This window comes from Solea senegalensis, linkage group LG4 (genome assembly GCF_019176455.1).
Source record: "Solea senegalensis isolate Sse05_10M linkage group LG4, IFAPA_SoseM_1, whole genome shotgun sequence".
In the NCBI taxonomy this organism is placed as follows: Eukaryota; Metazoa; Chordata; class Actinopteri; order Pleuronectiformes; family Soleidae; genus Solea; species Solea senegalensis.
The window spans coordinates 1,685,896-1,704,143 of record NC_058024.1 but is presented as its reverse complement, the minus strand read 5'-3'; the positions used below and the strand labels follow the sequence as shown (position 1 = coordinate 1,704,143).

Sequence of the window (18,248 nt, the reverse complement as noted above, 5' to 3'; positions counted from 1 at the left end):
CAACATGATAGTTTAGTAAAGGTCACGTTTATGTGATGGCAACGACAGAAACTCTTGTTACTATGGCAACTATATTATAATTTGTGTCTCCTCTCCTGGAAACTGACTTTTTATTTTCAGGTCTAGTCGAAACAGCAACTGAAAGACAACGCAGAGGTTTTTGATCCAAAGTTTCCCTTTCACTAAAGCTCCATTTTTACTCTACTTAATTATTTGATCAAATCGTTCACCAGGTCGGATTTGTGTGCCAATTTTTGTCCGTAAACCAACGTTTAGTGGTTTAAAAATGCACCACTGTGTGTGTGTGTGTGTGTGTGTGTGTGTGTGACTCGGCTGTAATAACACATTTATTTCACACACTGTCGACCCAGCAGAACTCGAACTCGACTTTACGATGGTCCCTGAATGCACCTTGTTGTTGCTCCTCTAAATTCATCACCATGAACCTGACAGAAGTGATGGGTCAGTGAATGCATCTCGTGTTTTCCAGTGCTAAACTAAAATCCCATTTTCAAAATAAATTAAATTGACATACCAAAACATGGGGGTCCACACGGTGGTGTAGTGGTTAGCACTCTCGCCTTGCAGCGAGAAGACCCGGGTTCGAGCCCCGGTTGGAACAAGGGCCTTTCTGCATGGAGTTTGCATGTTCTCCCCGTGTGTGCGTGGGTTCTCTCCGGGTTCTCCGGCTTCCTCCCACAGTCAAAAAACATGCAATGTGGGGATTAGGTGAATTGGACACTCTAAATTGACCATAGGAGTGAGTGTGAGAGTGAATGGTTGTTTGTCTCTAGTTGTGTGTGGCCCTGCGATGGACTGGCGAACTGTCCAGGGTGTACCCCGCCTATCGCCCGATGTAGCTGAGATTGGCACAGCACCCCCGCGACCCTCTGGTGGAGGATAAAGCGGTTAGATGATGACTGACTGACTGACTGACCAAAACATGGCTCTGCATATTTTCAAAATAAATGTCTCAGTGTCATTTATTATACACTGAAACACGGCACTGCAGATTTCAAAATTGAAGCCCCAGGTTCTTGGTTGTCCTGTCAAAATAAAAGTCTCAGTTTCTCCATGCACGATCCCAAAGTTTTCACAATAAAAATCAATTAAAAAAAAAGTATGTGTTTTCCCACGCTCAAACATGATCCTGCATTTTCAAAATAAATTCCTCAGTTTCCTGTTTTCCCACACTATAACACAAAAACCCCATTTTTCAAAATAAAGGGAATAGCAGAGCCGTCGAGATGTTTGCTCAGGGCTCAACTGATCAGGCCGGTCTTTGTTCTCAGGCGACACCTGAAACCAGAACCACAATCCAGGTCCTCACGACCAGTTACTAAACACCAGAAGGATAAAATATGTCCGTTATTTTTTCTTGCTGGACAGTGAAAAAGACAACTTTGTTGTTTGTTTGTTTGTTTATTTGTTTATTTGTTTATTTGTTTATTTGTTTGTTTCCTGCCCTGTGGATCAGTGGTGGCGCAGCAGGAAGCCGGAGAAGACGCTGTTACCGCTCGGTTTCCCCGTCATCCCTCTGTAGTCTTTGATCTCCAACCAAACCTGCTGATTTTGGGACACGTAGACCGCCAGGCCGCCGGAGGTCACCTGCACATGAGGTCACGTTCAGGTTTTTCTTACAGTGTGGTCGTATCACACAACACTTAGACCCTTAATAACAACAGGAAACTGAAGTTTGTAAAGCACTCACTCTCCCACACACACACAGGAGCTGCTGGTCCTCTGCTGCCTCGTGTGGTCACTCTGTGTCACTGTCGTTAATGCGAAGGAACAATTTCTAATGCTGGATTTGCCAAATTGCACGTGTGTGTGTGTGTGTGGGAGAGTGAGTGCTTTACAAACGTTTAATGATAATTACACTGTGACACAGACTGCAGAGACACACCATTATTCACATAATTAACATGAATATAATATGCGTCTGCTTCTCAGCAGCAGGACGGACGCACCTGTCTGTTGTCACGGCGATGATCGCAGAACATCGCGAGCTCAGTTCCGTTCAGCTTCATCACGACACACAGACGATCTTCTATCGACGCGTGGAACACAAAGTAGTACGTCCCAGAGACCCGACACCTGACAACGGCACAACAATAATAACACAAAAACCTGATGACGACACAACAATAATAACACAAAAACCTGACGAAGACACAACAATAATAACACAAAAACCTGACAACAACACAACAATAATAACACAAAAAACCCGACACCTGACTGACGACAATAATAACACAAAAACCTGACAACGACACAACAATAGTAACACAAAAACCACAGCAACAACACAACAATAACACAAAACCCCGACACCTGATGGCGACACAACAATAATAACACAAAAACCTGACAGCGACACACAGCAATAGTAACACAAAAACCTGACGACGACACAACAATAATAACACAAAAACCTGACAACAACACAACAATAATAACACAAAAAACCTGACACCTGACGACAACACAACAATAATAACACAAAACCTGACACTCTCTGCAGACGAGAGAGCGACAGGTTTGTCCTCTGCAGACAAGAGAGCGACTGGTTTGTCCTCTGCAGACGAGAGAGCGACAGGTTTGTCCTCTGTAGGCAAGGCGGGTTTCCTCTGCAGGCAGAGGCGTCAGTTTGTCCTCTGCAGATGAGAGGAAGCGACAGGTTTGTCCTCTACAGACAAAAGAGCGACAGGTTTGTCCTCTGTGAGCGAGAAAGGTTGTCCTGGGCGAAGGCGGTTTGTCCTCTGCAGGCGAGGCGTCAGGTTTGTCTCTGCAGGAGGCGACAGGTTTCTTCTCTGCAGACGAGGCGTCAGGTTTGTCCTCTGCAGATGAGGAAGGCGACAGGTTTGTCACTCTACAGACAAGAGGCGACAGTTTTCTTCTCTGCTGACGAGAGAGAGACAGATTTGTCCTCTTATCGAGAGAGCGACAGGTTTCTTCTCTGCAGAAGGCGACAGGTTTCTTCTCTGCAGGCGAGGAGAGCGTCAGGTTTGTCCTCTGCGGAGAGAGCGACAGGTTTGTCCTCTACAGACAAGAGGCGACAGTTTTCTTCTCTGCTGGCGAGAAGCGACAGATTTGTCCTCTGCATCGAGAGGCGACAGGTTTCTTCTCTGCAGAGGCGACAGGTTTGTCCTCTGCAGAGCGAGAAGCGACGATGCTATGATGCTACGTTAGTCCTGTGTGCGTCAAGCGCTGCCGTTGCGTCTCAGGGACGTTCGTCCCGTCTGAACGTTCCATGTCGGTAAGATTACGGTCAAAAATATGAACATTCCGTCACATCCTGTTCACAAGCAGCACTTTCTAAAAGCGGATTTTAGCGTTTAGTTTGGCGCGACTGTGGGCGGTCGGACAAGTGAGTGCAGCGAGATGAGGACGGCGGCCGGAAGCATCGTGCGTTTCCACGGTTTCAGAACAGTGATCTCGACGGCATGAAGCGAACTGGTCATGTGACAGCCCCCCCGCCGGTGTCGCGATATTTGAGAGGGTTCAGTCACTTTGTGTTTTCAGCAGTGACTGGACGACTGACTCTCTACTGCCCCCACAAGGTCCGGTGGTGTTGCTACATCGCGACGTACGAGACGCTGCGTCTGTCTCTGTCTTCTGTCTTTTTCTCCTTCTATGGAGGAGAATCCACTTCCTGTTTGCAGGTGCACGCACATGCCCAGTGAACCCCAGAGGTCACATGACACACACAGTTGTAGGCGCGAGGCCTAGATTAGTGCTGAAGTAAAACAACAACAAAAAGAAAAAGATCATTTGAATGAAAACATCTTCTCGTGGACGCAGCCTCGGCTTGACCACAGTGGCCACGCCCCCCCGCCCTTCTCACCTGAAGCATCCCGTCTCGACGTCGTAGTCGTTGTCGATGTTGGTGATGACGGTCGTGAAGCGAATGGGGCCGGATCTGCTCGGGTTTTCCACGGTTGCTCTGGCCACACTGAACGCCGCCCTCTGCTGGCCCCCCAGGGTACTGCAGCCACAGAAACAAGACTGAGTTTCCAAACGGTGAACTATTTGTTTATCTGCCAATGTTTGTGATATTGCGACACCTCGCAGTTACAGTTCCTTTATTTTTATTATTTTATTTTTTATATTTTATTATTATTTTCCTTTTGCTTATTTTATTAAGGAATTTTTTAGTAAGAAATTTTTTTATTAAAGAATTTTTTACTAAGGATTTTTAATAAAGAATTTTTTATTAAGGATTTTTTTTATGATGCAAAGATCGACTCATAATAACGAAAAAAAAGAAAAAAGTTAAATAACTGAGGAAAGTAAAATAATACCTCGAACTATTTTAAATTTTACTGTTTGTCATCATTTCGTGTGTGAATTGTTGTTTTGACAGTGATTGTGTTTTTTTTTGCTTTGTTTTTAATTAAAAAAACTATTAAAGCTTTAAAAACTTGAAAAATCACAGTGAATTGGTGTTAAATGAACGACGTACTCAAGGTCTCCGGGTTCTCCGGGAGGGCCTTCAAGTCCTGGTTCCCCAGGTGCCCCCGGCTCGCCGCTCTCACCTCGTTTCCCTGGAAATCCCATCAGCCCCGGCTCCCCCTTCTCCCCCTGCAGTGGGCCGTGGTTGAAGTTCCGCTCTGCTCCTGTAGAGGCAGTAACACACTGACCTGCTGTGTTTGAGGAGAAATCGCTGATACTTTCACTATCAGAGGGAATTTTGTTTGTTTTGTCGGGAAGCGCAGTGGGTATTGTTTATCCCAATGTGTTTGCAACAAACTGGGATAAAGTGGTGAGAAAAATGATTTCAACTTCAGTTCAGGTCGTTATCATTCACGTCTTTATCTCACTGTGAGACAGACTTTTGTAAACCACTCACCACCCACTCACACCAAAGTCCACAGAGAAAATCAGTCATTTTAGCTGCTGCTCCTCTGCTGCCTCGTGTGGTCACTTTGTGTCACTGAGGTTAATCTGAACAGAAAATTTCAAATGCCGAATTTTACAAAATAAGACATTTGAACTTAGTGATGGAGGCAGCAGTGGATCAACAACTTCTGTGTGTGTGATGTTAAAATCACTGATTTTCTCTGTGGACTTTGGTGTGGCAGAGTGAGTGGCTGAAATCTGCTGTCAGGCTGGTGTTGAGCAGCAGGGGGCGCCGTGCGTGTGTGAGGACCTGAAACAAACGTGCAGCTGTACTTTTAAATGTACCTCGTTCGCCTTTCTGTCCTTTCAGACCGTCACGACCATCTCTGCCGGGCAGTCCGGGCATACCTGAGGACGACCAAACACACATCAACAAGACAGGTAACCAGGTGCATGCTGGGTACACGCAGTCAAACACACGGCATGTACCTGGTATGCCCGGCACCCCGGTGGCTGGGCAGGTCTCCATAGCAACCAGCAGCTGCACAGCATATGAGATCAGCACCAACACTGGGAGAAGAAAGTGATGGAGCATGACGGACCTGGTGAGGAGAGGAGAGGAAGGAAAAGATGTTAGGAGACAAGGACGCTAGGAAATGACTGAGGGATGACACGTGTGTGTGTGTGTGTGTGTGTGTGTGTTCCTTACACATTACTCTATAATATAAATAAAATACAACAAAATGAAAACACACAGAGTTTTGCTGTAAAAACACTGTTTTGTTGAGAATAAATTCAGGGTTAGATAAAATAATGAATAAATAAATAATAATGATTTCAAAGACATGATTCATCTAAGTTTAGCAGATATTACATAAACACTGTGATGTTTCAATAACAAAAGTGTGCAACTCACCTGCTGAGAGGACAGACTCTGGGAGGACAAACTCTGAGAGGACAGGCTCTGAGAGGACAGACTCTGAAAGGACAAACTCTGAGAGGACAGGCTCTGAGAGAACAGGCTCTGAGAGGACAGGTTCTGAGACGACAGGTTCTGAGACGACAGACTCTGAGAGGACAGGTTCTGAGACGACAGACTCTGAGAGGACAGACTCTGAGAGGACAGACTCTGAGACGAGAGTGAAAAACAAAGTGAAGCCGCGAGTCCTGCAGCAGCCGAGAGGAACGACGACTCAGCACTTTCTCACAGTTAACTGTAATCTGCAGAGTTCCCTTTTTTCCATCTGTCCGATACTTCCACACCCTGAATGAACCTTCATTCATGTCATAATAGAGTTGGAATAAGGCATTAATAAGTGCTTAATAATTACTAATAAAGGGTTAGTATGCTACTTACATGCATGTTAGTAAGCAGCTAGTTAATGGTGAATATGTTTGTACTTTAATATAAAACAACAAATCAAAACAAATCATATGAACATAGATCAGGAATCAGACACAACCAAGGCCATGTGATGGATCTGGACTCGTCTCACATGTGGTTTATACACTCCTGATCAAGACCAGTTGACAAATTGCAAGAATTGACATTTTGCACTGTTGGTTCTAAGTCGTGCTTCAAAATGCAAAAAGAAGAAATGGGAGTGAGACAAAAAATACTTTGAGTAAGCAAAATTGCAAATAACCATTAAAGTGAAAGAGGCTGTTCATCAGCTGATCAATCATCTCAAAAAAATCCTAAAATAGAAATAACATTTTCAAAAAAGGACTTTTAATCACCTCAAAAAATTGTTTCAGCATCCTTGATGCTAGTGTTTCCAGGAGGCTAGAGGAATGTTGCTCCAAGTGGTGAAAATGGCTTCAGGACATCCACCGCCTGGAACTGGTGTCCATTCCCTTGACATCCAACCCCAAATGTTCTCTGTTGGATTTAGATCAGGGGAACACGCAGGATGGTTCAAAAGAGTGATGTTATTTCTCTGGATGAAGTCCTTTGTGAACTGCAGCGTTGTTGAAAGACCCAGTCATTACATTACATTACATTACATTACATGTCATTTAGCAGACACGTTCATCCAAAGCGACTTTCAAAAGTGCATTTAAACATTTGGGTACAAATAAGAGCTAGAAGTAAGTAAGAGCTTCAAGTAGAACAAACTATGAAGTGCTAGTCATAAGTGCGATGTACAATTCCATTTGTAGCATGGAACGCAAGCACTAGAGTCTTGAAGCGGATGCGAGCAGCTAGAGGAAGCCAGTGAAGGGAGCGGAGGAGCGGCGTAGTGTGGGAGAATTTTGGTAAGTTGAAGACCAGTCGAGCTGCTGCATTCTGGATGAGTTGCAGAGGTCGTATGGCGCATGCAGGAAGACCAGCCAGGAGGGAGTTGCAGTAATCCAAGCGTGAGATGACAAGAGCCTGGACCAGAACCTGTGCTGCCTTCTGGTTTAGAAGGGGCTGTATCCTTCTGATGTTGTGCAACATGTATCTGCAAGATCTAGCTGTTGCAGCAATGTTGGCAGTGAGGGAGAGATGGTCGTCAAGTGTCACACCCAGGTTCCTTGCGGTATGAGAAGGAGTTACCACAGAGTTGTCGAGGGTGATGGTCAGGTCTGTGGTGGGAGAGCCCTTTCCTGGGAGAAAAAGAAACTCAGTCTTGTCGAGATTGAGTTTCAGGTGATGGTCAGACATCCACTGAGAGATGTCGGTCAGACAAGCGGAGATCCGTTCTGCTACATGTGTGTCGGAGCTGGGAAGAGAGAGAATGAGTTGGGTGTCATCGGTGTAGCTGTGATAGGAAAAACCATGAGAGAGAATAACAGAACCAAGAGAGTTGGTGTATAGAGAGAAGAGGAGAGGGCCCAAGACAGAACCCTGAGGGACCCCAGTAGCTAGAGAACAGGGTTCCGACACAGATCCTCTCCAGGTTACTCTGTATTTTCGGTTTTGAAGATAGGAAGAGAGTAGGGTAAGTGCAGAGCCTGAGACACCTAGTTCTTGAAGGGAGGAAGTAAGGATCTGGTGGTTAACGCTGCAGAAAGGTCCAAGAGGATGAGCACAGAGGAGAGAGAGGCAGCCCTGGCAGTGTGGAGTTGCTCAGTGACAGCAAGAAGTGCAGTTTCGGTTGAGTGACCTGCTTTAAAACCAGACTGAAGAGGATCAAGAAGGTTGTTCTGGTGAAGGTAGGAGGAGAGTTGATTAAAGATAGCACGCTCCAGAGTTTTGGAGAGAAAGGGAAGAAGAGAGACAGGTCTGTAGTTATTTACTTCAGACGGGTCATTTTAAGGAGGGGGGTCACTCTGGCCTCTTTAAGAGAGTCCGGAAAGCAACCAGATGATAGAGATGTGTTAATGAGGTGGGTGAGGAAAGGAAGAAGATCAGAAGCAATTGACTGAAGAAGGTGAGAGGGGATAGGGTCAAGGGGGCAGGAGGTGGGGCGGGCAGAGGTTATTAGGGAAAGAACTTGATCCTGAGAGAAAGAGGATAGAGAAGGAGCTGAGTGTGTGGTTGGTAGAGTGGTGAGATCAGGAGGTGGGGTTGAGAAAGAAGAGCGAATGTCATCTACCTTTTTTGTGAAGTAGTTGACAAAGTGAATTGGTAGAAGGGAGGAAGGAGGAGGGGGGTGGGGGGATCAAGGAGGTTAGAGAAGATAGAGAAAAGTTTTATCACGATGAGAAAACAGTCATTAGCACACAGACGATGGCCTTCAGTCTTGAGAGATGCTCCTGCAACATCTCCACACAGCCAGCGCTGCACAACTTGAAGCTCCATTGTTCCATTGAAGGAAAAAGCCCCCCAGATCATGATGGCGCCCCCTCCACTGTGCCGTGTAGAAAACATCTCAGGTGGGATCTCCTTATCATTGCCAGTAATGTTGGAAGCCATCAGGACCTTCAAGGTGACTGATTTCTCATCGTGATAAAACTTTCTTCCACCTTTCATTGTCCCATGTTTGGTTTCTCGTGCAAACTCCAAACCAAGGAGACTGCAGTTCCTCCGCCGAGGATCGTCCCGTGTCTTGACGGACAGACATTTGGATCCTCCGGCTCAGGGCCGGTGAAATGTTTTTGACCCTCAGGATCTTTGAAGACGTTTACTTACTGCGTCCAACCTCAGCAGCAATGGCACGCTGCGAGACACTTGCTGATGCAGCTCAACAGTCCGACCGCGTTCAAAGAGAGAACGTTTTTTTACCTGTGTCATCAGGAGGTCATGACAGCGTGGATACCTGACAGAAAAGATTTAGACTTTTAAAGGCTGTGCTCTTTTGATCAGCTGATGAACAGCCTAGTTCACTTTAATGGTTGTTTGCGATACATTTTTTCAGCGCTGGGACGAGAGGAATGAGGCGGTGAAACAGGACGACACAGGCAGAGCTTTTTCATTCAGTCACAAACAATACCATTCACCCGGGTACACGCCCTCTAACCCGAGTACACGCCCACAACCCCCGGGTACACGACCCGTGCATATGACACGATTTGCCTCATCCACACGCAGCTATGGGTGAACTGAACTTCCACCCCAGCAGTAGGTGGAGTATTAAGCCCCGCCTCGGCCGACGGACGTCTCAGCTGTGAGCCGCTCGACGGAGCCGCAGCATCGCTCTTCTTCTTCCCTGGTAGGAATGCGTCCTGCTCCCGGCGTCCAGACTTGCACCGCCACCCGGTGGTGAAGTCAGACACTACAGGACCAGGGTCGGCGTGGTGCGACATTTTTCACGCCGGCGTGAATTTGACACAAGCAGTGATTGACACTCACACAGTCGTACAGGAGACTTTTATTTTAGACCAGAGAACAGACGTGAGAAACACGGTGGTCACAGATGAACCGTCACTGAGCATCTGGGAAGATCAGGAAGCCGTTGAAGATGATCTGTTTGTCCTGCGTGTCCCGCATTTCAGACTCCGTCTGCTGGTCTCTGAAGGACTCGAGCCAAACTCTCTGTCCCAGCGTGAGCTGCAGAACAGCGCCCCCTGACAGCACCTGAAACACAACACAACAACGACACAATGGTCACGAGAGGGTTAAACTGTCGTCTTAAACTGAAGCGTAATCTGAATAAACCCTGGCTCTGTAAACGTCTCTTTTAAAAACCTCCCTCTAACTTTTAGACCCTGTTGTGAGTGTCAGATCGGACCAGGACTCCCTGGACCTTGTGACCTTCCAGACTACAGCAGATAAAGGATGAATGAAGATGTTCTGGAAACTTACGTGATCACTTTTTCCCTTGTTGTTATCACAGAATCCCAGAGCCACAGCCTGACTGGCTATACGCAGGCACATGCTAACCTGAAAGACACACACACACACACACAGGTACGGTGTGTGGATTACACACAAAAAGCACAAAAACATGTGTTGTCATACAACATACACAGGTGTGTTACCTTGGCAACAGAGTGAAAAGTGAAGTAATAAACGCCAGGAACTCTGCAGGTGAAGATACCTGTGGCTGCAACAATGTCGCCAGGTTTGTTGACCACAGTGGACTGGTAGGTTATTGTCTGCGGAGGACACACACACACACACACACACACACACACACACACGGTACATGTGTCGGAGGTCACTGTCACTTTAAATCGACCGATTTGTCGAAAGAAAATGTGATCCTTGCTGCGTAGACTCGCTCTTGGTAAATCTAGTCCATGATTTGAATCTGTTCATGTGCCAGAGGGGGCGCTACCTTTGGTTGTGCATGGTCAGCTACTGGAGTTCTATACCTTTACGTGAAATAATTTTTGTTGCCCCGGGATGACGGAGCTGTGGGCGGAGCGTTGACAGAAGCCGTCATGACCCCAGGACGACCTTGAGTGTTTGTTGTGTCACTGTGTGGCTGACAGCAGCGCAGCGGTAAGCGAGTCACGTTGCTCTGGCAGCCGGGACTCAAACCTGCGTTTACTTCACTAACGTTGTGTTTCTCACCATCTTTCTGCTCATTGTGTTTTTCTGTGCTCTGTGTTTCTTACCTGTGATCCGCTGCCGGCCGGGCGAGGGTAACTTCTGTCTCTCCTGATGACGGAGAAGGCCACGTGGGCCTGACGACCGGACTGTCCTACAGGAGGAAACCACACACACACACATCAGCATCACATGACCTGAGCGTCTCATCGGCTCAAAGACGGAAGAAAAGAAGTGGGAAAGAAAACATTCCAAACAGATTTCACAGAAAAAACAAACTTTGACTAAAATAACATGAAGTAAATACTGAGGTGGACAACTGTGTGTGTGTGTGTGTATGTACACCTCTGCATTAGACCACGCCCTAAAAGCTTCATGTAAATGAATCGATGTCTTTTTTGCATACTTCCTGTTGTCACATGATTTGTCCACAGTTAAATGTGAAACATTTAAAACCACGTTTGTCTGAGTCTCAACGTATTTTCCAGCTCTTTCCTGGGACGAGAACCCAGAACAGAACCCAGAGGAACACCACGTCTTACTGCTCAACGATTCAGAGGTTCTGTTACCCACTGAAAGATACTGTTGTCACCCTCAATACCACATTTGTCTATTTTCAGTCATCGTCAGTACCTTGACTAAGAATGTCTCCACTAGGACCGCGGCGTCCTGGTTTCCCAGGGCGACCTGCTGCTCCCACGTCTCCGTGGTAACCTTTAGGCCCCATCGGTCCTTGTAAACCACGACTCCCCCTCTCTCCCCTCAGCTTCAGAAGGACACTTCCCAGTCCACCGGACAGGGACCCTGCAGACAAACAGGACATTTCCAGGTCAATCACCAAATTCAAATGGAAAAGTTTGAATGGTCGAGCTTGAGGATTGTCGAGGCGACAAGTCAAAGCATGTAGAGTCACTTAAACTTTTTCACTGTGAAAGACTGTGAACATATGGCAGGTTCTCTGAGATACTGGATTTAAGGTTCTCTGGATTTAAAGTGAAACTGAACTCTTGTGCCGTTTTTCCACAAGAGCGACGACTCGCTCTCGACTCATTCTCGGCTCGCTCTCGACTCGTTCTCGACTCGCTCTCGGCTCGTTTTCGACTCATTCTCGGCTCGCTCTCGACTCGACTCAGCTCGGTTATTTTGCTTCTCCATCAGTGATAGAACCTGGCACTTTATTTTGTTTCTGCACTGACGAGATTCAGCTGAGCCGATACTAAAATGTGACGTCACCAGACTGCCGGCCTCTGATCGTTACTAAAGAGTCATGAGCGCGACGTCAACGCCAACAATGTCCAACTGTAGATCAACGTGAAAAAGGCTTAAAAATGCTGAAAACACGCGTTCATCTGCAACATTTAGCGAAGCAAATGTGTGAAATGTGAATATTTATCATTGGAGTCTGGTGGAGTCCGGCCATCGTGATCACGTTCACCGGTATTTCAGTTCAGTGACTGAAGGACTGAACCTTTCTGTCAACTAATGATTCTAATGATTCACTTTTACCCAAAACAACTGCTTTACAAGTCACTCGTTTGTTTGTGTCAAGCTGTGATGACTCCGCCCACGTTGAGGAGGAGCTATATTGTAAAGGAAAACCAGACCAAACCGCATGGAGGCGAGGCGAGGCTAGGCGAGCTGGGACCATGTTTTTCCTGCCAACATGGAGGAGTAAACAAAGTGAGTCACGTGACATCAGGAGCTCGAGTTTACCTTTCAAACTTATTTTGGCCGGTATGTCGTCAGCGAGCATCACAACGGCTCGTTCCTACTTATTAAACTCAGAATCAAACAGATGAATTAATTTATCGACAAAAGCAGCTGAATACTGAGGACAGGGCAGTTGAGATTTGAACCAGCAGTTCAACTCAAATCTTCACATCATTCACTGGCTTCTTTGTTGTTTTCTTTACCTGGCTCTCCTTTCTGTCCCTTCTCCCCGGGCCATCCATCTCGACCTGCCACTCCTACGACTCCGGGTTGACCGTCTATTCCTCCACAGCTCGTGTCACATTGGCCGGTGGTCAAGAGCAAGGCCACGCCCACAGCTATCCCATAATAACCTCTCATGGTCCAAACAACTGGGGTCAACTGTTATGGGATGCAGACGTTGACAATGTTGGAGAGAAAATCAGTGATTTTAGCCACCGGGGACACGAGAGCTGCTGGTCCTCTGCTGCCTCGTGTGGTCGTTCTGTGTCACTGAGGTCAATGTGAACAAAGGATTTAAAGAACTCAGTGATGGAGGCAGCTCTGTGGATCAACACTCACTGATTTTCTCTGGTGCAGGAGAGTGAGCAGTTTACAAACTTCACTTTCTTGCAGGAAAATCGGATTCTTCAGACATCGTAGACTTGATACATGAAACCTGTCGATGTTTCTCTGACACAAAGTTTCATCTTTTTTTGTTTTTTTACTTGGTTTGATTTGAATTCTTTTAATACAAAATTTGAAAAAATTCAAAGTAAGTATTTGTGGAATATTATATGAATATATGAATGAATCGTCATCTGCAGGAAGAATGAAGTGAGTTATAAGAAATAAGAAATAATAATTGCATAATAATAAAATAAATAAATACGTCTCTGGAACATGGAGATCCTAATTTCATTATTTCACTTGTATGTTTTCATAAAATATAAAACACCCGACACTCTGTGTTTATCATAGTTCACTGTTCACTTTCATTTATCTTAAAAAATGTCACATTGTTTCACCTTTCCTATTACAAACAGTCTAAACTGATACATTGTCACTCACCAGCCGAGTTTTCTGTGTCGCCGGGGAAGAAGATTCAGAGCTCAAATGGAAAAGCAGTGAGAGTCACACACACACACACACACACACACACACGCACACACACACAGTGAGGAAATGAAAGTTGTGATCTGACAGAAGAAGGTTTCTGTTAAATTTGGCAACTCAGTAAATTAGAAATATTACTTCTGTGTCCACAAATAGAAGAGTGTATTAATCTCAAACACACACACACACTGTCCCTCAAATTTAACGCATTTACGTTTAAATGACAAAGATTTAAAATGATTTGAAAATAAGAAGCAAAGGTGAATCTTAAATGAGAAAGAAAACAGCATCAACAAGAGAAAACAGTGTACTGCAGTGAACTACAGTTTAGAGCACCATCAGCTGGTCACATGATGCAATGACAGCACACAGACTCCCAAACTTTAGACTAAAGTTAAACCCTAAGTTAAACCTGAACTTATCTGAATAACCAGAGTTAAACCTGAATTTATCTGATTAACCAACAACATGCGGAAACAAAGAAGCAACGTAGTTATTATTCACAACATTTTTTAGGTGAGGGAAAAGCCAAAACAGGGATGTCACTGTCAAAGCACGGAGATATGGCGCCACCTTATGGACAGTTTACAGTGAAAACACGAGCCAAATGAAAACAGAATCAATATTTCAGAAGAACTTATATTGGTGGGATGTGTAAGTTTGAATCACTCTGACTCTGAATAAATGATGAAATATAAGAAGGAGCCGAGTCTTTGGAACGGCTCCTTCAAAGAGACACAAATCTATGTTCAGTCTTCCATCTTTTTTAATAACTCACTTTGATTCAAGCCGAGTTTCCACCGCGGTACACTTTGCTTCGGTACAGTACGGTACGGTTTGGAGCGGTTAAGTCCTCGGTCAGGCTCGTGTTTCCACTGAGAACAGTACCAACACTTGGTGGGCGGGTTGTGGGCGGGGTCTGATGGCCGGCATCCAGAGCCGGATTAAATAAATGGACTATACTAGGCAGACTGTATTTTTTGGGCCCCCCCTCCATCGATGTTATTTATGAATTGAAATCTGAAACTTACCAAAGTTACTAATAAAAGTGAATTCACATTTTACATAGCGTAGTCTTTGCTTACGAGTTGGTTCTTTGTTTGCCAAAATAAGTCATGTGTCGTACATTAAACAGTCTATCAGACTATTTTTTGTTTTTTATTACCGTATTTATACGTCACTACAAGGCTCTATTAAATGATCCTTATCTTATCCATCGCTAGTATCATTGTTAAGGCAGTAGTACCAGTAAATCACCAATAGGTGTCAGAATTGCTATGTAAACAGAGCAAATAAATATAAATGTTGTAAGCTATTGCATTTTGCAGAAAATCTTAATTAAATGTGTTGATTAAATTGAATACTTTAATAAATAGTCAAATATACAAAGACCAATAACATCTGCAGTAAGAGAAACTGTGCTGTCGTGGTAAAGAGGTTTATTTTCATGGACAAGCATCACCTCTTCAGCTCCTGGTCTGGACTGTTCAGCAGTTTTCTCCACTGGTCTGGATGTTTCTCTGGATGGTGAACTGTGCACTGTTGTTTTTGGAAGCCATTCTAGATTTAGGCTTATTAGTGTTAGTCACGTTTCAGTCATTTCTATATGTCATAGTTTTAGTCCAATTTTAGTCGACAAAAACTCAAAAAGGTTTTAGTCAGTTTTAGGTTGTTTTTTTAAAAAAAAAAAAAAAGAAGTATAGTCTTTTAACAAATCCATTTAGGTCAATAAGTATTGGAGATTACTGTTGGGCAGAAACCTTTAATCTCCATATTTCAACTTTTCAACAGTTTTTTCCATGAATTGATGCCGACTTCATCACACATAAGTTTGACATGAAATTTCCTCCACCGGTGGTGCGCCGCGACCGATTCTAGATCGGGGCGAACCCCCGCCTCTTTCTGGGCCCCCTGCCAATTGGGCCCTAGACACGTGCTTAGTTTGCCTTTGCGTTGATGCCGGCTCTGCGACGCGACACAACAAACAACAAAGGAGGACTTCCAGCAGCTCGTTTTTCTGTTTGTCTCAACAACAGCTCAATGGACGTGGAGTCACTGTCCGTCTGGAACTTGTAAATACTTACAGTTACTTACAAATACTTACAGTTATAAATACTTACAGTTATAAATACTTACAGTTATAAATACTTACAGTTACTTACAAATACTTACAGTTATAAATACTTACAGTTACTTACAAATACTTATGGGTAAAACTTGGGGGAACTACTTCCATCTACTTCCGCTCCAAAACTCAGTAGCCAATCAGATTCCTAAGCCCCGCCCACGGCCAGAATCGCAAACAAAAAACCAGGGAGCGCAAACACAACAGAGTCCGATCATTGCAAATAAAAAGTGTGTTTTCAAACAAATAAAATACCATTCCTTCCAATCATTAAATACATATTTTATTTGCAGTTGGTGTATTCTGATCACTCATCGTTCATTTTTGTTTATTCCAGAGGTATTTTGGTATTTTGTTCCGATTCCTGACGAAAAACACACAAAAAAGCCACGTACCGTACGGTTCCAAACGGTTTGACACGGTGAAAATGCGCCTCTAGTTTTAGCGCGTTGGTTTTTGGGCGATGTCGTCTCTGCTCACGCTGATCTTCCCAGACACGATCTTCAGTGGGAGATGATTCAAAGTTCCCATACATGGAAACAGCCTGTCAGTGAAGGTGTGTGTGAAGGTGTGTATGTGTGTGTTACTGTCGGGATCAAAGAAAGACAGTTTCCCTCTGTTCCAGTCCAGATAAACCCGGATCCTGTGCAGTTTCTTCCTCAGCCGCAGAACCACGGGGGAGTCGCCAAACATGCGCGCGCTGTACCGACGGTTGTAAAACTCGATTTGCCAGAAACTGGATTTGATTTGTCCCGCGTGGTCAAACTCTGCCACGGCACCAACGAACCAGGCCGGGTTGTCCCGCACGTCGACGTCCCATGAGTGAATCCCCGAGCTGAAGCCCTCCCGGCCGCGCACGGAGCGGTGGTAGTTGACCCTCTCTGGGTTTTCCGGAAGTTTCCGCCTCTCTCCGTGTCTCACGCTGGTCAGATCCTCGGACAGGATGAATTCTGCGTTAGCCGTGTTTGGGTCCAGAATCACCGGTGTGTAGGAGACCATGTCCCTCATCCTGTTCCAGATGCTGAAGGTCAGGTTGCCCAGATGTTTGGCCTCATCAATCAGAGCTCCTGAGAGCGGCCGTGGCTCGTCCAGCAGGGGGCGCTGCTGGACTCTCTCCAGTGCAGCCTTGTAATTGAGCAGGAAAGCGGCGTCTTCAGCTCTGAGCTGGTCCTCGGTGGCTCTGATGGAGTTTGACAGAGCTGCTGTGTCCCTGCTCAGAGACTCGCTCTCCTCCTTCATCCTCTGGCTCTTCTGCTCCTCCTCCTCCCTCAGAATGCTGATCCTGGCCTCCTCTTCCTCCTGCAGGAACCGGTGAAGCTTCTCAAACTGCTCCCTGATCTGCCTCTCAGTGTGCCGGGCCTGGACCTGAATGTGTTCTGCAGTTTGGTCGCAGATGTCTCTGACTCGATGGTAGAGCTTCAGCCTCTGCTGCAGAGGCTCCAGGAGGTTCTGCAGCTCTTCTCTGAGGTCCTGAGCTAATTCATGGATGGGCCTGAAGCGGTGGTTGCTGTGCATGTTTGAGTCTCTGCAGATGAGACACGCCGGCTGCTGATGGTCCAGACAGAAGAGTTTGAGCTTCTCACCGTGAAGACTGCACACGGACTCGGTCTCTGCTGACGCTCTCTGTCGCCGCTGCAGCACAAACGTCAAGCACAGGTTCTTCAAAGCCAGGTTAGAGGGCGGCTCGCTCCTCGATGATCTCCTCTTACACACGGGACACGCCTGTGCGGGTTTCTCTCTCCACCACGAGTGCAGACAGTTTCTGCAGAAGCTGTGGCTGCACGAGAGAACCACAGGGTCTTTGAAAATGTCCTGACACACGGGACAGGTAAGGTCCTCGTCACTGCAGAAAGACATGTCCTCTGTCCCGAGTGAGTGAGTGAGTGAGTGAGGGAGAAAACACAAATAGGAAGTCCCACTCCGCTCCAGTTTACAATCACAGCCACACTCACAGTACGAGTGGGTGTTTGTCCTCAGGTTAAACTGGTTCCTGTAGTCGCTGAAGTTCCTGATGTAAATCTCTCTGTCTCTCTCTGTCTCTCTCTGTCTGTCTGTCTCTCTCTCTTTGTCGCTCTCTCTGTCACTTCCTGGTGGAGGAACAACAGGTCACCTGGTTTGCCTCAGGTGACCTCGAGGCGGAGCTTTGTCTAGTTATAAAACATGAGGAATGTCTTCTTCTCATGGCAATAAAGTTGTTTTTTGTTTTGTATTTTGCAATAAAACTCATCAACACCAGTGTTAAGTATATTTATGTAACTGTAATTTTGAATTTTGGTTTTTGCTTCTTTTGATTGATAAGTTCTGGTCTGGTGCTTTTATGTCTTTATGTCTTTTATGTAAGGCACAATACGTGATCTATATACGATATGCTATGTAAAATATACGTAATAATAGTATCATAATCCATCATCTACCGCTTTATCCTCCACCAGAGGGTCACAGGGGTGCTGTGTCAATCTCAGCTACATCGGGCGATAGGCGGGGTACACCGGACAGTTCGCCAGTCCATCGCAGGGCCACACACACATAGAGACAAACAACCATTAACTCTCACACCTATGGTCAATTTAGGGTGTCCAATTTACCTAATCCCCACATTGCATGTTTTTG

General features: G+C 45.6%; 3 protein-coding genes across 3 annotated transcripts; all 3 read right to left on the bottom strand.

Annotated features, from left to right (window-relative positions):
* Positions 1-1,451: 1,451 nt before the first annotated feature.
* Positions 1,452-6,144, bottom strand: LOC122767751 (complement C1q subcomponent subunit C-like). The gene is made up of 7 exons (XM_044023215.1): positions 5,762-6,144; positions 5,335-5,447; positions 5,191-5,253; positions 4,469-4,622; positions 3,851-3,991; positions 1,971-2,097; positions 1,452-1,608 (listed from the first exon to the last, which is right to left on the bottom strand). The coding sequence occupies exons 1-7, from the start codon at positions 6,127-6,129 to the stop codon at positions 1,474-1,476; spliced, it is 1,101 nt and encodes a 366-aa protein (XP_043879150.1). The 5' UTR covers positions 6,130-6,144; the 3' UTR covers positions 1,452-1,473.
* A 3,428-nt stretch (positions 6,145-9,572) lies between these two features.
* On the bottom strand, positions 9,573-13,670 carry LOC122767699 (complement C1q subcomponent subunit C-like). Its single transcript, XM_044023142.1, has 7 exons — positions 13,469-13,670; positions 12,622-12,799; positions 11,342-11,512; positions 10,777-10,862; positions 10,195-10,311; positions 10,019-10,096; positions 9,573-9,790 (listed from the first exon to the last, which is right to left on the bottom strand). The coding sequence occupies exons 2-7, from the start codon at positions 12,776-12,778 to the stop codon at positions 9,638-9,640; spliced, it is 762 nt and encodes a 253-aa protein (XP_043879077.1). The 5' UTR covers positions 12,779-12,799; positions 13,469-13,670; the 3' UTR covers positions 9,573-9,637.
* A 2,229-nt stretch (positions 13,671-15,899) lies between these two features.
* On the bottom strand, positions 15,900-18,082 carry LOC122767738 (nuclear factor 7, ovary-like). The gene has a single exon (XM_044023196.1). The coding sequence runs from the start codon at positions 17,493-17,495 to the stop codon at positions 16,080-16,082; it is 1,416 nt and encodes a 471-aa protein (XP_043879131.1). The 5' UTR covers positions 17,496-18,082; the 3' UTR covers positions 15,900-16,079.
* Positions 18,083-18,248: the final 166 nt, after the last annotated feature.